The sequence below is a fragment of the Oenanthe melanoleuca genome, chromosome 8 (assembly GCF_029582105.1).
Source record: "Oenanthe melanoleuca isolate GR-GAL-2019-014 chromosome 8, OMel1.0, whole genome shotgun sequence".
NCBI lineage: Eukaryota > Metazoa > Chordata > Aves > Passeriformes > Muscicapidae > Oenanthe > Oenanthe melanoleuca.
Genome location: NC_079342.1, coordinates 10,981,530 through 11,007,528, shown reverse-complemented (window position 1 = coordinate 11,007,528; position 25,999 = coordinate 10,981,530). Strand labels below are relative to the sequence as shown.

Genomic DNA, 25,999 nt, shown 5'->3' with positions numbered 1-25,999 from the left:
GGTGCGGCGGGAACAATGAGCGCCACGGCAAAAACGAGCTCCGACGGCGCGCACAGATCTGCTCCGGGCGCGCACGGATAAAGTAGTCCCTCTTTGTTCACCAGCGGCACAGGCGCAACTGCGCCTGTGTCCCTCCGCCGCGCGCCCCCGCGCCCGCCCCCCGCGCTGCCGGCGCAGGCGGGGCCGCCGGGGCGGGGCCGCGGCCCTTTGTGCTCCCAGAATGCACCAGCGCCTCCTCCGCGGGAAACAAAAATGGCGAGGGGCTGCGCCGGGGCCGGGCTGCCCGTGAGGCGGGTCTGACCGTCCCCCGCCGCCTTCCGCCGCGGGTCCGCGCCCGGGGGGCTCGCTGCGCACCCAGCGCCCGGCCGCACCGCGCCCGCCGCCGGGGGAGGCTCCGAGCTCGCCGATTTCCCTGTATGAGGCAGTTGGCACCACTGGGGAGACCGAATGAGGTGAGGGGTGGGGGGAGGGAGGGACGGCCGGGCCCGCGCGGTGGGGGGGGCCATCCCGCAGCCCGGGCCGCCGGTGCCGATCGCAGCGCCGCGGCGGGGAGCGCTGCGAGGGGCCCGCTCCGGCGCGGGGGCCCGAGGCCTGGGGGAGGGGAGGGAGCTCCCTCCGAGCGGCCGCTGGCAGGCGAATGTGAGGGTCAGCGGTGCTCCTCGGTGACCAAAACAAAGGGAGGGAGGCAGCGGGCCGGTCGGCGGGGCCGGGGGCTGCGGCGGTGTGGTGCCATCAGCCTCGCGCCAGCTGTATTTTCATCTTCTCCTTTAAGGATATTGTCCGAGTAGGCTGCGTTTGCTCGAGTGCGAAGAGAGCAGCACAAAGAGGTAGTGGTGCTCGTTGGTAACTTTGTTTTTTGGGGGGGGGGAGGGGGTTTGTTTCTTTTTGTTTGGGGTTTTTTTGTGTGTGGCTTTGTTTTCTTTTTTTGTTTGTTTGTAATGCCTCACCACTTAATTTCTGTCAGGCTTGACGATTTGAATGTGCACAGCAGGTTTTTAGTTCACTTAAATGCGGTAACTGTTGCTGGCTGAAAGGATATACATTAATGCCTTTTTTTTTTTTTTTAAATTCTGTGGAAAGAATGGGCTGATACCTCTTTTAGTGAAAGAGAACAATATGGTTCTGTGCTGGATGCTCTGGACACTGATATTAGTGTTGAAATACGAGGGGTTGTCCTTCATCCATGAAGGATCAGGGTGCTGTTAGAAGTAGAGGGCCTGCATAACTAAATGAAAGGCTCTGCCAGGAAAGCAGTGTAGCATTATGGTTGTTTCTGGAATTTGTGATAGGCCCAGCTTATCATAACTTTGAAAGGTCAGATGTAGTAATGGGTAATGACATGGTTTCCTTCTGACTTAGTGTAAGGGAATGGGACCAATGATATACACTCAAACTGCCAAAAGTGTGGGATAGTAATAAAAAAAGTTTTCTGTTTTTTTTGTTTGTTTTTCTTTTTTTTTTGGATCTATTGCCGGATTGGTAAAATTTAACCTGGTAATGTTTGTCCCCTTTTTTGAGACCTCAAATTACATTTAATTTGGAAGCATTTGAGGTTAAAAGGGAGGCAAAAATGTTCAATTTCTGTATTGTTAGAATACAGGTTAATGAGCTGATAGGTTTTTATTGAAAGGAGAATAAGGGAAAACAAAGATTGAACGTATGAATGAAAATGCATAATATATTGAAAATGAGAAGGGTCTTTTCAATGAGCTACAATCTGTGAAATGTTGAGCTGTACTGAGAGTATAATGTTATAATGTTTCCTCATTTAACCCTTATTTTGTCAAATAGAGGTGTGTGGCTTCATAACAACTTGCCTTTTCTGTTCTGGAAAGAATTTAATATCAGATGTAGATGCTTTTCATTTGACTTAATAGGTTAGTCAGCAGGCTATATATATTTTTTAATAGGTGAAAGTGACATATAGTGGTAGTTAGTATGAAATTATGTTTGTCCTTCCCTCCACCAGGAGATCAGGTAAAATTTATGAGAAGAGCAGCTGAAACAAGTAAGTTCCAGTTAATTTTCCAGTAGATGGTGGACTTCTGTATTCCCTGGAGATGGATGTGAATTAATGTAGAGGCACTAAAGCATATTTTATGCTCCTCATGTGAGTTGTGGAGGAGGAAGCTTGGAGATGTAACTAGAAGTACATGTGACTAAAGCCAGTATGAATCTTCTCTTAGTTTGTGAATTGACTGCATTTTTTACGTGGCTGGCCGCTGGCTTTGCTGCAGAGCTGGTTTCACCTTCTTCACGGGCCTTCCTTGTCGGAAATGGAGGGGAAGTGTGTCTTTGAGCAAAACACAACAGGAGAAGAATTGTAAAACCACAGATATGGCTGGAGAGAACCTTCATGGAGGAGTGACATCAAGGTGCTTAACTTTCTTTGAGAGGAGAGCTAAGGATGAGAGCATTCCTGATGAGTCTGGACATACTTCACTCACTAAATATCTTCAAGGATAATGCTACTTTACTTATGTTTTAGATCTATTTATTTTTTTAATTCTGTGGAATGCTTATAGAGGTTGCTGTTTTTGCAGACTAAGCTTAAAGAAGAAAACTTATCATTATGGGATTTCGATCAGCTCCGAAATCCTTTTTCTTCCCCGCTTCTCCCAGAGCAAGATAGCATATTGTCTGTTACTTCTTTCATTGCTGGGCTGTGTGCTCACACTTCCTTTAGGTGTGTTGCTGCGCTTACTGGATTTGGATACTGTAGAAACCCAAAAGGCAGTTGCTGTTTTCACAGAGGTGCTGAGGATACAATGAAGGGGAATTTTGGTCTTAAGAGGTGTCTTGTGACCCGGTGCCATTGTTTTCTCCATGTACCTTCTGCCTCTTCACATGCAAACACGTGACCAATCCCAAACAAATGGCTCTTGCAGTACAGACTGCCCTGTCCTATTTCCCTACTTTCCCTAACTAAATATGTTATTCTGTAATGATTTTTTTAAACTCTAATACTTTCACTAGTTATATCACATAGATTTAAAACACTTCTAGTTATTTAAGAGGAGCAATATGAGCAAGGGAGAATATGAGCAAAAATAAAATCACAAATGGTTGTAGTATTATGAGCATTATGAACACTTATCCTGGTGACCACCTCTTTTTAACAGTATGCATCAATCTTATTAAGGACATTAAGACCTATTTCACAAGGTCTAACAAGTTTTGTGTCACAAGCAGTTGCTTCCCCTCAGTCCTCTGGCTAAACTTCTTTCTGATATGCAGCAGATTCATAGACTTAACTGCTAATCAGATTGATAGGGTGTGGGACCTCACTTAGTTTTTATTGCCACTTTTTTATTTCTTAGAAGCAAAATTTATTACTTTTGTCAGGTAATGTGATGTATATAGTTTTGAAAGTGTGCATCTACTTAAACTCGCTGATGAAAAGATACTCTGTGATAACTAGAGAGTTCCCTAAAGAGTCTAACCAGCCAGAAGAATTCAGAAAAAGAAAATCATAGCCAAAGTATAAGACCCTTTGAAAGAATGAAAACCCTCACCAAAGCCAATCACCCTGTTGGGATAGTCCTGTATTATGTAAAATCAAATTTGATCAACATGGGTACTATTAGGGTTGACTGGGTAAAGCTGAGAATGAGCAAGTTACAATTTCTTATCTTGCTGACAAGGAGTGGCTTATACAGAACGGTTACCCTGAAATCATTGGTAGGACAAAGTTGTTCTGCCTTAAATGATATTTTAACTTCTATCTGTGGTAAATTTGTTAAGTTCTGCTAGAGTGGCCTGTGAATTGGCTTGCTTCACCTTTGAACAAATGTGAACTTGGCTCATGTAGGCCCATAGGACCAGGCTGCTTTGAAGAGCACCAAGGAAACTATGTGATGTTCTTGTAGGGCTCTTCGTCACTATGACATGTTGTGGAGAAAAGGGCTAATCCATAATGATTTGAGATTTGCATGTGTTACCCCATCTTTGGAAAGGGCTGAGTTCAACCTAGGGAACCACAAGCTGATTAGCTTCACTTGATCATTAGGGAAGTCATGAAGTCTTCCTGGAGGATGTTTCTGGATGCATGGAAAGGTGATGGCTGGTAACAGTCACCAAAGCTATAAATTATGGCCTGAACAACCTGACCACCTTCTGTGTTAAAAATGACAGGGTTTTTGAACGTGGGGAGATCCTTGTCCCCTCAGTTTCAGCAAGGCTGAAGGAAGAGATTGAACTTAATGAAATTCAGCAGATAAGAAAGCAGAGTCCTGCATCTGAAAAAGGAACCCCAGGCTAAGATTGGCTGGGGTTCTGACAGACAGAAAGCAGAATACAAGCCAGTGCTATGTCCTGTGAGCTAAGGCAAGGGGTATCCTGGGCTATAACAGGAATAGAAGACTGAGGGGACGTGATTATTTCCTCCTACACAGGACTCATTAGACAGCATCTTGGAATGCTGTGTTTTGGTGCTACCACTGCAAGAGACATCAGACCAGAAGAGTTTGGTGTAGGACCACCAGAACAGTCAGGGAGTGGAGCACTTGCCCTATGAGAGGGGCCTTAGGGAACCAGGTTTATTCAGCTTCAGGGAGATATAACTGCAGCCTTCCAGCTTCTATGTGAAAATTAGTGTGATGCAATTAGTGTCTGCACAGCAGGAGGACAAGAGGTAACATGCCTACATTGGAATAAGAGATTCTGATGGGGGAGGGAACGTCCCCCATCCCCAGGGTGGGAGCTCAGCATGAAACGGGGGCCCAGGGTGTTTGTGTGGCTGCCTGGTTTGGCCTCCTGGCTGATGCTGTGCTGAGCAGGACTAGAGAATTCCTGAGAATTCTCTAGTCACTACTCTCTACTTTTCTAGACTGAGGGATGCCTAGGTTAGAGTCCCCTTGCCCTTCTTTGGAGCAGTTGGCTTTTGATTGTACCAGCATGCAAAGTAGTGTAAAGATAAGGAGCTTCAAGTGTGTTTTGTAGATATTGTATGATATGGCACATTGGAAAAGCAATATTAATCTCAGCCTACGAAGTAGTGTAGATGATAGACTATAATCCAGACTTGTACTTGATCATTTGCTTAATAGAAGTTAGCAATGTATACTAATATGATAGCCTGTTTATGTGTAATTGAAAAGTGACTGATGCAATAATGTTGGTATTATGAAAAGCAAAATATTATTTTCTTTTTTGTTACCAGTTCAATCAACCTGATCTGAAGTTTGGACCTGGGTTGGAGTGGGGGAAGTTAATTTAGGTTTGACTTGTCATCCTGTTCATTTTGACTGTCTTCTTGGCCCAGGAGAATCTTTTTATTTGGGGGAGGAAAGTTTGTTTGCCACAGTGAACAGATAGTGGTTGGTGTGAGATCTCATAAATAGTGAAGAATCTGAAAGGAAGAAGTGTGGCCAGGATCCAACATCTCTCCAGTTGTTAATGTAGAGACCAGATCCTAGTCAGAGGCAATGTTGGAAACATAAATGTTGGCTTTAGCTTGGTTATGTGGAGCTGTGTAAACAAGCTACAAATATTAGTCTCAGACAAGATTAATTTCCCTTTTCTGCTGTCTTCTAGCACTTGTTGCTTACCTGGCTTATTTAGACATCAGATCTCTCTGTGAGGTACTTTAATTTGTTTTAAATATCAGCCAGTGAATCCATATTAAGGGAAAGAAAACAGAATTAGCTATTGGAGAAGCCAGCTTGTCATTCTAGAGCTGCTGGGAAGGTGCTGTATTGGATAAGCCATGTGTGAAACTGCCGTGAGTTTTGTGTGTTCTGAGCCCTTGCTAGACCTCCACTGCCCTCATTCTATGTGAATGTTAACTCTCCTGTTTAAAGGAGAGAAGAGCAGACTGCTGGTATTTTACATCATCTTACAACTTGTTCATAGTTAGCTCTCTCTAATAAAGGGTAATAAAGGGCTAGTTTGCAACTTCAGACCAAAAAAAAATTTTTGATTAATCAGCAGTAACATTGTACTTCCAGGATCTGATTCTATCTAGTTATCATAAGTTCTTTCACTATATTTTCCTTTCCTGTGGGATACCACATTTCCAGTTCTGAGATAGAAATCACATACAGATTCTACTAAGATAGGCCACAGAAGTTTAGGATCTATCTGAACTCCCTTGTGATAAATCTTTAAAGTAGTCATCCCTTCACTGTGATTTGTATTTACTAGGAATAAATGAGTTATTTGTCCCACTTTGAGTTTTCTCAGTGGATTAAAAGTTTCTCTCAATGTTCTTTGGGCACTTTGTTGTTAAAACTTAGTATCTTTAATGCTTCCAAACTGTCTGTCCTCATAGGGTATCTATCATCTGTTACTGTTGCAGCATTTGTGAATCTGGCAGCTTGTCTGCAAAAGTTTCCTGCAATTGTATGGATTGTCAGTGAACCTGACTACTTCATTCAGGCAGTCTGGCAGTGCCAGCTGAGGGAGTTTGTGTGAGAAGTTGCTTGTTTGCATTTATTCAGTTGTGCTTACTAACAATTCTGTGAAACATCAGTGAACTGAGAAGGCTGGGAAAAAAACCCAACAACCCGTCAAGGGAGTTTTTCTTAACAGAATTTTTTTGACTGCAGTTATTGAGATTAAAGGAGTACAGGAGTATGAATGATCTTATGAAAAAGACACTTGGACACAAGAATGCTCAGTCTTTTTAATCCTCCTGCCTCTTCACATCTTCTCCCCCAGCTTTTCCACTTCTTTTTGTGGGATAGCTCTAGATGTAGAGGAATAGAGGCACCAAATGAACACCAAAATTTTCTAACTGTCGATAAAGATGTTAGAGCTACAAGTGAGTCAAAGCTAACAAATCTGATTTTGATAAATACAATGCTAGGAATAGTAACTGCTTATGGTTCATAAATCAGACTGATTTAGGTACTTGACTTTGGGAGGGAGTTTGCCATTCCTGTTGACAATGACAGTTAATCTTCTTCTGCAAAATATTATAAATTCATTCATTAAGTAGATGAATAGAAGGCATCTTTCTGCCTGTCTTGCTTGAGAATATCTGTGGCTATGACCTATCTACCAAGGTGAAAATCAGTGAGCATTTTCCGTACTTCATTACATCAACTTACTAAGAAAAGGTGGAAGTGCATTTCTATTTTCAAACATATATTAGTGTGCAGACACATTTTACTGACTGCCACCACTAACTTCTGAAAGATTGTATGAATATATAAGTACTTTGTTCTTGCATTTTAAGTACTAGAGTATGAGTACAGCACAACATCCTTAGCATTGAGTAATAGATGAAAAGCCATGCGTTCTCTATGACATACAGTGTAGCTTGGTTGTGAAAGTTAAATGAGATAATGTAGATGTTGATAAGATTTTTTGAAAAAGAGTGCTTCTGATGGATATTGTTCAATTATAAGTTCTTGGAGAGAAGTGTTTAAGATGATGGGGAAATTGTTATTTCAAGGTTACTGGTTTTGTCGGTAACCATATTATTATGTGTTAGGAGGGTGCTATGAAGCTAACTTTAAGGAAGACTGGAAAGCAAGTTGCTGGAAAATATGAACCCTTCTTGCATGCCAATTTTGCAATTCAGTTTGCATTTTAACTTCCAACAAAAGTTTTAATTAATGATAGGTGTGACTTTTTGGCATTCCACTACAACAATTAGAGCTGTGACAGGACAGATGGGTAAGTTAGTAAGATTTTATGCAGGTAGCATTTACACTGGTCTGCCCTGCATTTCTTGTGCAGTGGCTCCGGAACATACTTCAGAGGCACCTACTTTAAGTAACTTATGTCCTGTTCATTAAAGTCAACTTGTTAAAACAATTGACCTCCTACTTAATCGAAGTCAAAACCATTGAGGGAATGTTTCCCTGGAGAGAAACTTCCTATCCATGTGGAAAGCAACTGTTAAGTTACTGTCAGCCTATTGTAATAAGTAACCCTATTTTCAGTCTCTGAGATAAACCATAAACTGCCACAGCAGGGGCTGCTTCATGAGCTGTTCAGCTCTGCCATCACTCACAAAGAGAGCAGTGTGGACAATGGAGAAGTGTCTGGTTTATTGGCTCACATTTTTACTGTGTATCAAGGCTCTTCAGGGGCTGAAGCTGCTGTTGTGTATTTATGTTGTTGCATAAGTGAATGTATAGATTAGTTTAAGTGTTTTGTGCCAGAAAATGATGCACTTTTTTTTTGGTTATGATTTCAATGGTGGTGTGAGACAAACTTTTGGACTTAAAAGAATGTTTTTGAGGACTTTTTTTTTTTTTTTAACATATGAAGCGCACAGTTGTTTTTTAAGTGGCAATCTGTACTGCTTATGATAAATGAATTTGTGTTTTTGTGTATTTGGTATGAGATCTTTCACACATCTTTTCAAGTACTGGAAAAGAAGAGCAAATGTTCCTGCCTTGTAGCAGGAATAGCTACCTATTTCTAGGCTAGCCTAGCTAGGCTAATCTAGTTTTTCCTATACTCTTAAACACCAGAAAAAAATTGGAAAGAAAATCTTTGTACCTCTCTGAGAGTAGTTCTGGCAAACCGGTTGTAAACCAGATGTTAGTGCCAAGAAAGCAAAAAATAAGTGTCCTTGGCTGCTATATTTTTATTCTGTTATTGTAAACCTATTTTGAATTCTGCATGTATCTTGTCTTTTATCAGAGATTAGAGTAGAGCTGAGGAAAAGTAGCAGTAATTAGAATTAGCTTTTGTGTAAGAAGCAGCAGAATTGGTGAAATTCTTTATCTGGGAAATCTGGCTCGGTGGTGAGTCTGAACATTGTTACTTGCACCATGGAAAGAGAAGATGGAGAATGGCAGTTTAATTTTCTGTTGCAGTGATGAAGGATGTCAGATGAAGTGACAAGGTGTCAACTGTGAAACAAGCCAAAGGATTTTTTTGTTCCTCCGGTCTTCCCTAGTCACCCATCTGAATATTTTTGTGTTTGGGATCAAGCAGGACTTAGGTGACCCAGTTGTGCATGAGGATGCCAGAGGCCCATTATAGCTGCTCTTACTGTAATGTCATTGTTAAATGTCACACTGATTACAAATATGCTTAAAGCAGCTGATTTTCTTGTTCCTTTCTTGGTTTAAACTGTTTCATATGATATATTAAGCCATTACCTTTCCAGTTTTGTCATATTAAATGTGAGTAGTAAATTCTTTAGAATTTACTTCCCTTTAGAGTGAAGATTCCTTTCTCTTTGAAATTGTAGAGCAACTTCTCAAATATCTGTATAGCAATTCTCTAACTATGAGACACTGATTAGTTTACTGCTTTTTGTTGGCGCTTTGTGATTAATTCAGGTGTTTTTGGTGCTGATAATGTACCTAAGGTATCTTGAGTGAGGTGAAACTGCTCTTCAGTTGACTGAATGCTATTTAATTTCATGATCCATAATTGTGTTTGCATCCATGTTACACATACATGTAGCTTCTAGAGAAAACACTTTTATATATACAAATGATAAATTTGTTACATAGTCTCAAATTCTGAGTGTTACTTACTAAGTTCTTCCTTATAGACTCTCTGGTCCTGTTTTATAATTTTCTGTATTTTACTGCTTTAATTGAAATATGGTGTTTGACAGCTAGTCTGGCATAAAAGCATATCCACACATATAGATAGACTATGTATTGTGGAATATATGAGGAAAAGTGCTTATTGATACAAATAACTTACAGTTTTGGGGTTTATGTATGAAGAAAGGTTGCAAGATCTGTTGTTTTTCCCTCATTATTTTCCACCCTTGCTCTAACAGAGGGGAAAATTTATTTTGCATTAAGAAATTCAACATGTAGAAATTCTTCCTGTGCTGGAAAGCTTTACAGCTGTGCTTAGGGGCATTGCATGATTCTGTGTTGGAGGTTCCTCAGTTAAGTACCTTGAGCCAGCATAATGCTCAACCTGTACTCTCCCAGCTAAGGTAATGCAGTTAGAATTGGCTTAGGACCTTTTTAGCTTCCTTGGAATTTTAGAAAATTGGCAGTGATTTGAGTTTTGTGTAAGTAATCCAGTATTGCATGTTTTTGATGTGTTTTTCAATGCTTCTGGTGATTTTATGAAGAGTCTCTGAGCTGGGAAGTTTGCGTGTCCCCATCCTCATAATCCTTATTTATATTAGTTGATTTCCTAGGACACTTCTCTTTTTAAAACTTGTCTCTTTCAGATTTTGTACACTTGTGCAGTAGCAGAGACACTGCTACTAAAGGTGTGTAAATTCAGAAAAGACGAGCAGGTCTTTTGTTACCTGAAGTTCTGGAGTTGGTCATGCTGGTATTTCCAATGCACAGCTCCTTTTACCCAGTTCTGGTTACCTCTTCTCTTGCTTGCCTTCCCTTAGAGACTCCACAGCGGTGGGTAATTCACTGGTCCATAAGCGGTCTCCTTTACGTCGCAGCCATAAGAGCTCAGCATCTCTGGCCAAGTTGCCGTTACGTGATGGACAGAAAGCCAAAAAGCCACTTTGTAAATTTGAGGAAGGTCAGGATGTCCTAGCTAGATGGTCAGATGGCTTGTTTTATCTTGGAACTATCAAAAAGGTAATCACATTTTTTAACTTCACTGGAGTCTTGAAGTGTCACGTACTGTTGAAAATTGCAGTATTATTGTCTTATTTATACAGTATTAAATACATTCTTCTGTTTGGTGCTTTTACTCATGACTTCCACTGTATTTCTGTCTTTCAGATAAACAAACTGAAACAGAACTGCTTCATTATATTTGAAGACAGTTCCAAATCCTGGGTTCTCTGGAAGGACATACAAACAGGCAAGAACTTCCATGAAGTAGTCATTGTTTGGTATCTTATTTATTTAGATTACTGTCAAAAGATGATCATATTATATTCTTTTATTCTAAAGAGTGATATAATTTAATGTGATCCAGGAGCAAAAATTATACTAATAAAGAAAAAAAGTAATAAATGAGTATCAAGTCTCTTCCATATACAGGATATTCTGTAATTTAGAAGTTTGTATTTCAATCAACTGTTGCATTGGTATGTGGTATAAATGGAACAAGATGTAGTTTTGTTTCCGGTTTGCAAACTTACTTTTTTCTCCTGCGTCTACTGTAACTGTGTGCTTTTGTGCACTTGCAGATATGTAGTAGTAGTTATGTTGGAGCTTAAGGCAGCTTTGGCAGATCTGTCAAAAAGATAATGCAATGGGTGTATGTATTTACGTGGAAAGAAACACAAAGTATTAAAAATACAAAAGATTTATTAGTTGTCCAACTAGAATTTTTTATAGGTAGTTTTAGCCTAAATTTGTGTTCTTTATTCAGTGACTGAATTGTTATCATTGATGTTGAGGAACCACGGATTGCATAGTCAGTTGGCAATACAAAGCCTGTAAATAACTGATAGCTTATCATAAGTGGTATAAATATTTATAACAGTCTGTACAAAATGTCTGAATATGTACTTATTAAGAAGTTTGGCACTGTAACAATGTGTTTCTACAGCGCATGCATCTGTAAGTGAAATTGTGAAGAAGGCTATACATGTGGTAACTGTTCTTACTGCAGATATAATCTGAAAAAATCACAATCTCATCTTTGTCTAGGAGCCACTGAGAGTGGGGAAATGGTCTGTACAATATGTCAGGAAGAGTATTCAGAAGCACCAAATGAAATGGTTATATGTGATAAATGTGGGCAAGGTAACTAGATTTTTTCTATTTACTGCATTTTAAAAGATGTTTTGATTTGTTTCACAAAGGAGGATATTTGCCCGGCTATGACTGACTGCTCAACTGATCTTAAATTTTGTAGCCCTTAGTGGCTATTAACAGCTCAATGAAAGATGATAATCCATGTTAAAGTGACTAACACCTGTTCTGTAAGTCAAGATTATTTTTTTCTACTAAGAAAATTTAAAAAACCATTTTGAATGTGTTACCAATCTTTTGTTCGGGTTTTTGGCACTTAATGATTGATAATGCCTTATAGTTGCATTAAAGTTATGTATAGTTAATTCTGTGTGAGCTTTTGTCATTTTAATCACAGTTTGGCTGATCATTCTTCATACAGGTTACCATCAGCTGTGTCACACACCAAATATTGACTCCAGCGTGATTGATTCGGATGATAAATGGCTCTGTCGACAGTGTGTCTTTGCAACAACAACAAAGGTGTGTTTCTAGGAAAAAAAAGTTAATACATTTCAAATTGCATGCATCTTTGATTTTGAAATTGAAACAATGAAAAATGACTTTTTTTAGTGATTTCTTTTTTATCTTTGATCTGAACGCAAATTTTGTCTGTTGAGAAATAATGCTATTTTTAGAAATTGACAATGTTTCACTTTTAAACAAACGTGTTAGTACTAAAGCATAAATACACCTGAAAATATTTGACTTGAAAGTTATGAAAACTTTTCTACAATCAAATGAAAGGCTTTGAAGGTTTCAGAAATACATAGCTGTTTTTTGTAAACTGATGTATCTGTTTTTGCCCAGAGAGGTGGTGCGCTTAAGAAAGGACCAAATGCCAAAGCACTGCAAGTCATGAAACAAACGTTACCATATAATGCAACAGACCTTGAGTGGGATGCAGGTCATAAAACCAATGTCCAGCAGTGTTATTGCTATTGTGGAGGACCTGGAGAGTAAGTAAATGGTTAATATGTAAAAACTTTTCTTTACTGCAGCTACAAAATTGGACTATTTTCTTGTTTTGGTGTGTATACACACAGGACAGAGCTCTGGTTTGAGACTTTTGAGACTTAACAAACATGGCTGTTTTGCATGGTTCCTTTTCTCAAGGGAAAAGGTGTAAACTACGAGGTTTTTTTTGAGGATTCAAGTAGTTGGATCCCCGGAACAAATGTTTGTAACTTAATGCAGTCATGTTTTAGAAAATAATAAGGAAGCTAATCTAGTATGTCAGAAGGAGCTTGTATGGAGTTCCTGAATTCTTCCTATGAATTAAAAGGTTGATGTCAGAGTAAACTAAATGGGTTTTTTCTTAATTTAGTAACTTAATTGATTCTTTTAATTAATTCTTTAGGCTTTTAGTTTCTTTAGTCTGTCTTTTCTAGTAACTCATTATGGAACTAAATGTTACTGAAATATCCGTAGAGATGATTGTTTTATAAACTGTGAAAATCAGTTTGGGTCAAAAGATCCCTTCCTATTTAATTTAAACATAATGAAGAAACAATTTTCAGTAACTTTAACACATCTTGTGTCTCTTTCTGTTGTTGAAGCTGGTATCTAAAGATGTTGCAGTGCTGCAAATGTAAACAGTGGTTTCATGAGGCTTGTGTGCAGTGCCTCCAAAAGCCAATGCTTTTTGGTGACAGGTAAGAAAATTGAGTTGTACTTTATGGCTGTATTTCTTAAAAATATGAGTGAAGTCTCACATGTGAGCTTTTATTAGGGCATCCATAACACAACAGTATTTTTCAAAAAGGGGTTTTGAGTAGAAGTTTATACACAAGTTGGCCTGTGTTTGGATGCCAGGAAAATGCAGTTCTTCATCTCAGCTGAGCAGGGGATGCTGTTGAGGGTGGTGGAGAGGTGAGCAATGGAGAGTTGGATTCCAGCTGTTACTGCCTTCACTTTGTGTGTAAATCCTGTATAGGATAGGTGCAGCTCTAATTCTCTGCTCATGTGTGAGGAGTTAGGACAAAAAGAAACAAAAAATAGTGCTGTCTGTGCTTTTATTTTAAGAGGAACTTGGAGCACTTGCAGCACATGAAAGAGGAAAACTGGAGAAGGGACTCAGAGTGTTTCATTCATTATTAAGATTTTATGTGGGAACTTTTATGGAATGTTTATATGAAGGAACTGAGGACACAGGAACGTATGGATCCTTAAAATGCATATTTACACTGGAGCACAGGTTTTGCATTTGAAGGATTGTGCTGGGGACATTACAGAGCATCTTCATGGATACAGTCACAGGTTGAGGGACATTCTCAGGCAGAATGAAACAGTGATAGCAAGATGAGATTGAAGAAGTGCATTGTATCTGGCCCAGTAGGTATCAGCACAGATTACAGAAGTTGCTGGAGTAAGATAAAGAATAAAGGGACTAACAAATACCATATAGCTGAGTTTCTGGTTTGCTTAACTTTAATTTTTTCATAATCAGGATGTTAAAACACTCTGTATTTGTTTGGACACCCACCACCCAGACATGTGTACATATATATATGTATGTATTTTTAGGTTTTATACGTTCATTTGCTCAGTTTGCAGTTCTGGACCAGAATACCTCAAACGTTTACCCTTGAGATGGTAAGTATGAATTTTTAAAAAAGAAGTTAGTTGAATACATGCTTTGCTTTTCTTTTTGGTGCTTTGGTTCTCCTTGCTAAAAAGGAAATACATGTCTTAGCTTGAGCTGTTTCCCAAGTCATTTGTGCTGTGTGTATGATCAAGGACAAATTTCTTTCAAAGCTTGTCTTTAAGAGTAGAGATGTATTGTGATTGCATGCTCTTGGGATTCAATCCTGGGATCGTTCAGTGAAGTAACAAGCAACTACTGACTTGTTGTGTGTATGTGAAGATGGAGATATCTAAGTTAAGTGGTTTTGCAGGTCTAGGATCCTGCTGTATTATGTAAGCCAAATGTAGTAAGTACTAAAGGACACATCCTGATACATTTTGTAATAGTTTCCTTGAATAGTCTTAATGAGACTAGTCTGTAATAGAAATTATGTCCAATTTAGTGGATATATACCTATGCTAACAAATACATGGTGGAAATTGCCTTGTTAAATGTTAATTCACCAAAATACTTGCATGAATTCAGAACTGATACATTGAAGTGTGAATTAAGACTTGCTTACATGTGTCACGGTCCAGACCAGTTTCAGAGTTGAGAAAAATGTCATGACAATGAAATGAGGCGGAAATGAAAATGAGATGCCAAACACAAGGAATCACTTGAAGAGAAGTTGTAAGAGGCTTCATAGTGTTGTCTGGATTGAGTGTCTTAGGTTGGAATTTGTGTTCTTCCACCTGTATAATGCTAATATCTTTTCTACTGAATTGTTTCAAAGGAAAGCAATTGGAAGAAAAATACTTGTTTTCTTTTTTTTTTTTAATTCAAATATTCTAGGGTAGATATAGCACATCTATGCCTTTACAACCTAAGTGTTATTCATAAAAAAAAATACTTTGATTCGGAGCTTGAACTTATGGCCTACATTAATGAAAACTGGGATAGATTGCATCCTGGCGAGGTAAGTAAGTAGAATACCCTTGTTTTTAAAGCACTGTGCATACATATATCCTGTGAACTGTTTTACTCTGGATGTTGAATCCTTTAGTACCTTAAAATCTGGTAATCCCAAATAATGAAATAATTTTTGATTTCCTTGCAGAAATAGAATGCTTTTTAAGTGGTGCATATTTTTCTAAATTGTAAGATTTCTTCCAGTTAACTATGCAACTAATCACTTGCATGGCGATTTTTCATTACTTAACTGTTTATTCTGTTGCATATCTACATTCTCTTTTAGTTTCATCATTCTTTTATTTGATATTTTCATGTGCCCTGTTGAATTGAAGGCAGAATATATTGCATGTGAAGACCACATTAATTGTCTGTAAGGTGTAACACATTTTTATGTGTTAAATATTGTACTCAAAAATTTCTTCTTTCCATCCAAATTCTTACCATGGGGGTGGTCAGTTTGTGTCCAGTTGGTGTCCAGTCTGTTTCTGATCCTTTTCCAGTTGGATTCTGCTACTAGTCGAGACATTTTGATTGGTCAGAGCAGTGGATGAGGAGGGTGGAGCTGTCATTGATTTGGAACACATAAGCCATATTGAAGAAACTGAGAGGTTACAGTCCTCTCTGTCCTCTTCCCTCTTCTGCTTCCAGTCCATCCATGCTCAGTCTGTGAAAAATACATAACTAAGGGGGAGGAAGGAAAGGGCAGATTCAAAATAAGTAAACTCACTTCTTTAGTTTGTATTTTCAGTTCTTTAATATTTCTATGCCTTCAAGGAAACTGCTAATTTGAAGTCTGAATGCTACATTTTCGAAGGGCTAGATTTTTAATAAATTCATACAGGCTGTATTAAGGAAATTTCAATACTTTGTTCGGAGAAGATTGTAAATATCTTTCATGAAGTTGGCAAAAGTTGGCTTGAAAAATCTGATTAACTTTGGTTAATTAGAGAAATGAGGGAAACAATTTAGTCACAGAAATAATTGACACATATATAGTATAATGATTTTAGGGGCTTTTAATCTCCTTAAATTGCCGCTGTTAAAAATGACACGTTAGTTTCTTTCTCTATCTCTCTATACTTGAGTAAGAGGAAAATGGTTTTAGCTGTAGATAAGAAGGTAGTACATGGTGGAGCTATCAGAACTCCTAAGCCAGTAGTTTTTAACATGTTATTTAGAAAACAATAAACATGTGGCAGTTTCCTGTAGTTTAGTGCTGCAGAGTTGCAAGACCTCTAGATAACAATAGATTGTACGGAATGCATATGGAGAAGATAGAAAGCAAGTTCTTACTTTCTTTGGCTAAAACCATTTGAACACCTCCCTTAGCTTTGGTAGTCAGGTAGACTGTGAATTTTGTCCAAAATCATGTTAAAAGGATGGGGTTTGAGTGTATTTACTCATTTTTAGCTGTTAGCATGTTGAATTCTTTGATCTTTTCTCTCAGTCTTGTTTGGTGAGAATTGTATTCTTTAGAAATTATTGGATCCTGGGTTTTTTATTGGGTTGCTTTTGAGCTGTAGATATTGTACAGTCTGGTCTTTAGTATTCATATTAGTAGTGAAATGTATAAACTGCTGACAGCTCTGAAATTAAAGATAAATTTACAAGTTGTGGCATGGCAACTGCAAAAATAATAGTAGTTTTGCTGGAATTGAAAAGTAGATATATAAATATAAGTGTAAACAATCTAATTTTACATTCTGATACATAAGTGTTGTAGCCATGTGACAGTCACCACCAAACTTATTCTGCTTTTCTCTGTTATTTTTTAAATCCAATTTTCCAGAGAGAGTATTTCATGTTTGGAAAGCTTGATATGGATTAGTCACTTCAGGCTTCGGTGAAAGGAGGGAGGTTAGACTGGGTCTTTGCTAAAGGGGCATGAAAATTAAATCTGCTGGGGTTTTTATAATTCTAATAATTTTTCTGTGTGTTTTCCTTTATTTTTTTTATCAAGTTGGTTAAAAAAAGTTGATTTAAAAATAATGTGAATTGGGTCCTATGGCAGGACTTAGCCATAATTATCATAAATAATTGCATTCTTTTGTCTCTATAGTTATCCTCTCTTTGCAATCTCAATTAATTTGTTAGGCGAGCCATCCAGTGTTATATTCCCTCATTACATTAAATGTTCTTGAGGGTTTTTTTTATTGTACTTATTAAAAGTGAAACTCATTCTATGTCCTTGGCTTGATCCTGGTATTAATTCTGTGGATGTAAATCACAAAATATGTGGGATTATGGTTAATATGCAGCCACAACTAATATTTCATTAAGGTACTTCACATTCAAATCTGTAGTTACAATAACTCAGAGTAACTGGAATCTTCCTATTACCGAACATTTTGAGAGGTTAAATGATTTATTAATACTTTACAGCTGGCAGATACACCAAAATCTGAAAGATATGAGCACGTCCTGGAGGCATTAAATGATTACAAGACTATGTAAGTTATTGGTACTTTTTGTTTTAAATGTTGTTTGCCTATTTAATCTGACTTAGGTTACAGTCTTCAGTCTATGTGATAATTGCTCTGGCTGTAGATAACATTTTAAATTTTAAATAATTTTTCTGTTTCAAGTTATAACATTACATAACAATTTTGTAACCCAGACCAAGAGAGAGAATTATTATAACTTCCATCTTCCTTCCACTTCACATTTTGTTTTTGAGAAGGAGGATTGTGATGGGGTAAAGAGGGGAGTAAAGGGGTGTTTGAATGAATAGTCTCTTCGAATGTAGTTTGGTTTTACATGAACCCTGCTATTTTAAAAGTTACATTCCCATCAGAATTTTAACGATTAATTTAACATCACCTAGGTTTATGTCTGGAAAAGAAATAAAGAAAAAGAAGCATTTGTTTGGCTTGAGAATTCGAGTTCCTCCTGTGCCACCGAATGCTGCTTTAAAGGCTGATAAAGAGCCAGAAGGAACTTCACATGAGTTCAAAATTAAAGGCAGAAAGTCATCTAAACCAATTCCTGATGTGAGGTAAAATAACCCAGTCATTCTAGAAGTGTTGTGGTTAATTTGGGCTACTTTGGGTATTTTTTGGTGCCAACAAAAAAGGCCTTTTTCTTGTAGAATATTGGTTTTGGTTTTTTTAGTGTAAAGGCAGATTATTTGTGAGAATAAGGTCTTAGAACAAATGTAATTACTTTCTATTAGGATTGTTCTAAAAATCAACATGAAATTTAGTAGTAAGAACAATAGAAAATATCTCAACTTTATTGTCATTTGGGAAACAAAATCTTTTGCCTTATTGGGTCTCTTAGGCAATAATCTAACTAGAATTCTCAATAGGAAGTATGTTGTGAAATAGTAACTTGTATTGGAAAATGTGCCATCTCTTTCACCAAGAGTAATCATATGAATAAATGATATTTAATACTTGTTCATTCCTCTTCAACATTTGGGAATCAGTAATGTCCCTAGAAATACATTGTTATGTTATTATATAGACAAAACGTAGCTGTGTACTTGCAAATTTTGATTTGCCAGAATCACCTCATTTAATACAATGTTTTCGAAATAAGCATCTAATTGTATATTCATTGCCAAAGGAAAACATGTATTCAATTAAAATTATCATCAGTAATACAGAATACAATACAAATTTTCTTCTAGGGAATTAAGTAATGGTATAGAAAGAAAGGGGAAAAAAAAATCAGTAGGTCGTCCACCTGGTCCCTATACAAGAAAAATGATTCACAAAACTCCAGAGTCATCTCCTCTGGTAAGGATATTTCTTCCCCCTTCCTCCCTTCCTTCTAACTGCATCATAAATGTTGAAGAAAAACATAACAAGTTAATGTTAATTTATATTCCCCCACCTGCTCTCAAATAAAATAAGTAAAAAAATTTAAGTGCCCTTTTTTTTTTTTTTTTTTCCCCTCTTAGGATAATGAACCAGTTCCAGTGATAGAGAACCCAGCCTTGGAATTACCCTGCACTGTTGGGTAAATTAAAAAAAAAAACCAAAACAATCCTCCCATAAAACATTGTAACACCATGTAATTTATCTGTTTGCTTCTGAAATGTCAGCTTAGTTTTTAATACAGGATTTTTTTTTTACATGGCATTATCTTGCAAAACAGGAAATCTGATGGAACTGCACATTCATCCAATACCTCAGATGTGGAATCCACAGGTGCTGCCAGTATGAAAGAAACTACCTCATCTAACATTTCCAGACATTATAGGTAACTATTAAGTTACTCTATCTGCTATAATGATCAAGATTTGCAGTGTATTAATTTTAATAAAATGTTCTCAGAGTAGAGCTATAAATAGCATGGGGAAATACAAAGAAATAGGATGAGTGAAAATTTGTCTTTAATAGTTCTGCTTACAACTCAGGGAGTGAGGATTTTTTGGTGCTCGCTAACCATTGTTTTTGATGAAAAATGTATGGGTAAGTGACATTTACTGGAAAGAATTAAATTGTGTAAACATTTGCTGAGCTTAGTTTTCTCCTAGTGGTCACAAAAGAACTGATGTATCCTGAATTATTTTCAGCAGCTTTTGTTTTCGTAGGTTTGTATATTCATGTTATAAAATACTAAGTATACTGTGATTTTCTAGAGTCAATAAAGCTTGAAAAATTGACACAGAATTTATAAATAAATTATTAACTGCAGTCCACCTTCCTGCAAGCCAATTGTTACTTGAACTTTTCCCTCTCTCAAGTTCAGCAAATAGAATTTTCTCTTTTATTGACATACATGGATTCTACTATTTTGTCTTCTCTTTCTGGTTCATGCTATTGAGTGCTTTTGCAAGTCATTTATATGTGCTTTATTGATATAAATAGTCAGTTTTCAGAAAGCTCATTTTAAATTTAGAGTTCTGAAAATGTTACCTAAGTGCCATACTTAGAGTTACCTATCTGTAGGCAATAAGTATTTTTTCATTGAAAAACAACAAAAATTACTACATGAGTGGCATGGAAATAATTTATGATAAAGCATACATTTTGAATTCCCTTGGAGTTAATGCTGTGGGGTTTTATTTTCAATAGTTTATCTGACTCGAGAAAAAGGACTCGTACAGGAAGAACTTGGCCTGCTGCAATACCACATTTGAGGAGGAGGGGCCGCTTTCCGCGCAAAGCACTCCAGACTCAAAATTCAGAAATTGTAAAAGATGATGAGAGCAAGGAAGATTACCAGTATGATGAACTCAATACAGAGATACTTAACAACTTAGCAGATCAGGAGTTACAGCTCAATCATCTGAAGAACTCCATCACTAGTTATTTTGGTGCAGCAGGTAGAATAGCTTGTGGGGAAAAGTACCGTGTGTTGGCTCGTCGGGTGACACTTGATGGAAAGGTGCAGTATCTTGTGGAGTGGGAAGGAGCAACTGCATCCTGACTGTAGGACTGAACATTATGTTCACTGCACTGTCATCTGTAAGTACAGTTCATAATGCAGAGCCACGAGAGAAATGGTCTTTAAATGTGTTTCTGAAAAAAACAAAACAAAACCAGTTTAGCCTTAACATGTAATTGTTATCATTACAGCTCTTGTGATAAAGACTTATCTTTTTAAAATCTGATCTGAGATGAAATTTTTTAATCTGAACATTGTTAGATTGCTTTAGGTTGGGATATTTTGGGTTACGATTGCTTAAAAATGTGCATGGTGTTTGAAAAAAGATGACATTTTTCTAGAGAACATTCCATGGATACAGTTATTGTGATTTAGAGAAAATATTATGTAGATAGCACAAATATTTGAAAAATCTTGGTTTGTTTTCTTACCCAAATGTTTGCAGAAATGTATTTCTATTTCAATACTTTCTAGATTTCATAAGTGCAGTGTATATAATGCCTACTGAAGACTGTAAAATACTGAAGTTTTCTTTCAAAGTGTAAAAAAAAAAAAAAAAAAAAAAAAAAAAGAAAAAAAATATATTGAGCCTGTAAATTGCTCTGTGACCAGACTTCATTGTCTTCTTAATATATTCTGTGTGTGTGCGTGTGCGCGTGTGTGCGTATATACAGAGGTGTATATGCACACACAGAGCTGGGCGTGTATATAGATGTGTGATTGTGACCTATGCAATACAGATTATGGGATCAGTCAGCTTTGAGAATACATCCCATAATTCTTTTTTCAGGAATAGTTGCCAGTATTTACACAGCAGCATTTCTTCTCAGGCTTATTGGGTGCTGTTGCTTTTTATGTACTAAGGAAAAGTGTCCAACCAGTGCAGCGTGTTCTGGCAATGGGTGCAGTCATTGATTATCATGTGCTCTACATTCCATTATTTTCCATTTGAATTAACCGTTAAAAAATAATGCAGGATCTGAAGATTTTAAAATTAATTCTACTGGAAATAATTCGAAAGCTCTTGTGGCACTCTGATTGTAAATTTCATGTCCCAGTTATAAAGTAAGTTGACAGGAGCCGTGCAGATTTCTACATACCTATAGAAACAGTCATATTTTGATAAATGTAGTATGAACTAAGTGTATTATTGCACAGGGTCAACAAATGTTGCCATTTGAAGTAATGTTACTGATTTTATTACAATATTACCTCTTTTGTGTTTATAAAATGTACCAAGGTTTAAATTGGTAAGATTATTTTACTTGTTAAAAAAAAGTCAAAAAGTCTCTTGCCAGTATTAGATATTTTTTCTTTGTCTGCTACTTTTGAGGGAGTTTTAGCCAAAGAGTAAACAGAAGAATATTTTTACTTTGGTGGTTATTCACTGTACTGTATAAGGTTAGTTTTCTTACATGCTTACAGTTTGCCACCAAAATAAAATTATGTAACATTACCAAATGACCAAATGGTTTAAAGTGTACTGCCTGAGTTAGTACATATTTATTCCATTACTTGGTTATTTGACTTTTTCTGCTCATCTTGAACATCTTGAAAAGGTGATATTTTTCTGAGGTTTTTTTTTTTTTTGGTCACCTTATAGCCAAAGGAAGCAGAGAAAGCTTTTTATCCTGTGCTTGGCTTATGGCTGGCTGGGTTATATTAGCTTTATAAAAATGCTAATTAAAAACTCCCACTTCTGTTTACCTTCACTAAAATGTATGGGTTTTTTTCTCATACCCTCAGCTATTAATTTAATGTTGCCTTGCCTATAGCTGCAATATTTTAATAACACAGCAACTTCATGTTAATTTTTGAATGTTTATATCTTGAGAATGCAAAATGTAAAGCCTTTGTAACCTTACTCACACCATCTGTATTTGTCTTTATTTCACTTTATCCAAGTCCTTTAATTCTAACTGAACACCAGCAGTATTTTTCATAAAGATTCATTTAACAATAAATATTGGAATGTACTTGGGGACTTTAGTGGGGGTGGTGTGGGAAGAAAATACTTGTCAAACTTCAGCTGTCCATAGACCTAACTGTTGTGAGTGTCATTTAATTTTATTATGGTGGTTGACTTAACTCTGATGTTCAGTTTGTATTTTTGGAATTGCTTTTCTCTTAGAATTAAACGACCAACATTAAATGTGTGTATTTTTTTGAGAGAGAAGAATGAGTTTTGATTCTGTACTCTTGTGAAGCACATACTTTCTTGGTGGCATCCTCCCATCCGTCATTTCCCAGTCTCTAGCTTTCCTGTTCCTGTCCTGGAGACACTTGCCCTGCACATAGACACTAACTGGTGTTCCAGCTATGTTTGAGGGATGCTTTGTTATAAAGTGTCACGTACTGGAAAATGCTGCAATAGTGCTGCTGAAGATAGAGCTAGAGTAGTAATTAAAGCACACCTACAAATGCCTTTCTCATTTTATGTGGATTTCATTGTATGTAGTAGTGGTGTGTCTAAAGGAAAAGACAAACGTTGCTGTATGTAATGATTTCATTTGGTATAACTTGATCATTGTATGTATGCATGTGTGTAAATATATGTAATTCAGCTTTGTTATGGTCACTGATTTAGACCCATTTCTATGTGTATATTTAATATTTTTCCATTATGTTTTATTTGTATTACAGTAGTATTTAGGTAGGAGAAGTCTCTCGTGATCGTTCTAAAAATATAGGTATCGCATGAACAAGACAGCAAAGAAATCATGGCACAATACTGGTCAGAATTGTAAAATATGCATCATAGCAAGCTATTTGTCCAGTCATTGTTCTTAACAAAAACTTCAACAGGAATTTTGAATAAAACGATGTTTTTTCTATGCATAATGCATTTCGAGTGAGATTACAAAGAAATTTTGAAAAATGTCAAACATGATACATGAAATGAAGGTCAATATTTTAATTTCACATGAAGACAAATAAATTTTAAAAGGCCTTTAAAGAAGACAAGCACTTTATCTGGGGAGGGGGGAAGATAATTTAATAAACAGAAAAATGGTTTGTCTTTGGAACATCTGACTAAAGTGATCTTTAGTGTTATATTTTAAAAGGAAATTGGTGAATTGAGATGGAACATACCAAGGCTGACGATGGAGCAATAGTCAGAACAGTGATAAGGATAAACTGGACAGAAGCATTAGTTCTGTGCACAAAGTGAAGAGGATGAGTCTTGCAAATGCTATGCAGGTAATATGTTCAGGCACATCTCTAATTGCTGCACATCTGTCTAAATGAAAAATAATATTCCAGATAAGGGCATGATGGAAGAAAATTACATTCTGTAGAAATGGAGTAAAGGGTTCAGGAAACATTCTTTGGTCAATATTGAACTTCAACTGATGGCTAAACACCCACGGGTATATGGAGGTGTCAGATCTATTGATATCCTAGTTTAGTTAGAAAAACATTAATGCATGTGTTAAACTTTGGAGTTGTCAATGTCTGTAGAAAAGTTTGCTGGTGTTTATTTTTTTGTTTTGTTTTTTTTATAAATTGGATAATCTATAGGTGAGGTGTAATGAAATGAAAGACATGGGAAAAGTGTTTCCTTTGGAGTTGCTGAAGGAGGTTGGAGGGAGAAACAACTGCCTTTTAGCAAAGGTAGTGCAGGAAAATAGAAAGAAAAGACAAGTACCAGTACAAGCTGTGCACAATCTGAGAACAAGCTTGAAATTTGATGCTTTTGCTGTCTTTCAATTTTGTCATTCAGCAACAATGAAACAAGATTTTTGTTTTGTCTTGGTGTTTTAGTGCTTTGCATTTTTTAATCCCTTAACGTTCTCATCTAGCTCATCTCTGCTATTTTTTAAATCGGGTTTGTACATATTTCAGCATTGAGATCCATACACCACAATATCAACAGTTGGTTGTGGTTTTCACTAGAACCAAAATTTTTTTTCAAATACAGCTGTAGTTCATATCATTGTTTTTATACAGTCTTTTTCTAATCTTTCTTCTAATCTATTTTGCCAGTGTGTTTTTCTTGTTCTAATTTGTTTCCAGCTTCTCAATTTGACAGTATTCAGTTCGCTTCCTATTGTTAGCTACTTAGTGTTTGGCACTGATTGACTTCCATGTGGTTTTGGTTTTGTAGTTTTCTGTTTATTTAATGTTCAACACAGTACCTTCCAATCCTGACATCTGCTGTTTTACTCTTAACAAGCTCATTTACTTCAAAACTTGGCTATTGTTGTATTTACTTGTGTCACCATCCAGTGGGATAGTTATTGCTTTGCTACGTACCTGTTTGTCTCATTCATGACCATTACTAAGTTTGTCTTCTCTGTGTTACTTGGTTGCTCAAATTTGGTATTCATAACTTCACAAATTGGTCGCACGATAGCAGAGACCAGAAATTCTAAAGATCATCAACAATAGTTGGAAGTTGTGGGAAAGGGAATTAATTAACAACTGGAAAGGTTTTAACTCCATTAAATCCTTGAGCATAAAAGGAAAGGACCTTTATTTATTAGATGTTTAATTTCAGGTCTCTTAACATAAAGTTGAAATGTATAGATACAGGCTTCTTGGACTTTTCTTTTGGCAACTCTATGCCTTCCTTATGTACCTGTGTTCTAGTTTAGCAGGTAGTAGATGGAGAAGTGAGGATGGATATCGTTTCCAGAAACTTGGGCACCAAGGGAAGAAAGGAGTTTGTCTGTGGGTTCCAAGTCTCATTAACTGTTGTCAGCTATAGCACCAGGTAGCATGAGGTGTAACTCAGATGCTTCTGGTGCAACTTCAGCAGCTTACTACTTCTTAGTAGCTTACTACTACTTCTAAGTTGTTTTTCATTATTTTATTACTATTTTCTTTGATAAAATCAACAATCATGTGAATTATCAGTTTTGAAAATAGTAAGCTGTGTAGCTTTTGATTGCATTTTTAAATTCTGTAGTGATTTGTGTAAATTATGCTTACTCACCTCTGTACCTCACTATTTATACAGCATTCCTCCTGTATGAGTAGTGAATTTCTGTGAGAGAGTACTACTGGAAGAAAGCATGGAAAAGGAAGGGCTAAACAGAAGCTGTTTCTTAGCAGTAACTAAGAGATCTGTGTTTCCTGTCTACAACACAAGTTGCTAAGTTCTCAAATGAAAGTCTTGAGAATTGTTCTTTGAAACACAGGAAGGGAACTGTTAGGTTTTTAAAGATACCAGATACAGCTCAGTCTTCCTAGTTTCAGGCTGTCTTCATTAAATTTTGGGGATAATGAATCTTAAGAACAGATTGCCATATAAATATTTTAAAAACCCCAAAACTCCAGGAGAAAAAAGAGTAATTGCTATGACTAATGGAGTAAAATCTTTAAAATGCGGTCTTAACAGTGTACCACGTGGTCATGGAATGAGGATGGTGCTGCACCCTGACAAACACATGGAGTTAAACAAGGCCATGCTGCACTGCTAAGCACGAAAATCAATGTGCCAGTCTGAGGCACAAGGCTGTGTTGTGTTGTACAGAAGTGAAGGCAGAAGGTGTCATTTTTCATAGGAGAGATCAGGAAAGGA

General features: G+C 37.0%; 1 protein-coding gene across 3 annotated transcripts; it reads left to right on the top strand.

Annotated features, from left to right (window-relative positions):
- The first annotated feature begins 201 nt into the window (after nucleotides 1–201).
- On the top strand, nucleotides 202–23,452 carry MTF2 (metal response element binding transcription factor 2). Of its 3 annotated transcripts, XM_056497303.1 has the most exons (16): nucleotides 211–452; nucleotides 773–827; nucleotides 10,286–10,484; nucleotides 10,632–10,713; nucleotides 11,511–11,606; nucleotides 11,977–12,077; nucleotides 12,405–12,553; nucleotides 13,154–13,249; nucleotides 14,121–14,189; nucleotides 15,016–15,139; nucleotides 17,518–17,585; nucleotides 17,960–18,130; nucleotides 18,767–18,875; nucleotides 19,040–19,098; nucleotides 19,237–19,341; nucleotides 20,160–23,452. In XM_056497303.1, exons 5-16 carry the CDS (start codon nucleotides 11,531–11,533, stop codon nucleotides 20,512–20,514), a joined length of 1,482 nt encoding a protein of 493 aa, XP_056353278.1. In that variant the 5' UTR covers nucleotides 211–452; nucleotides 773–827; nucleotides 10,286–10,484; nucleotides 10,632–10,713; nucleotides 11,511–11,530; the 3' UTR covers nucleotides 20,515–23,452. The 3 variants fall into 3 exon arrangements, with proteins under 3 accessions (XP_056353277.1, XP_056353278.1, XP_056353279.1); XM_056497302.1 differs by lacking the exon at nucleotides 773–827 and having other exon boundaries at nucleotides 202–452; XM_056497304.1 differs by lacking the exon at nucleotides 773–827 and having other exon boundaries at nucleotides 310–414.
- The last annotated feature ends 2,547 nt before the right edge of the window (nucleotides 23,453–25,999 follow it).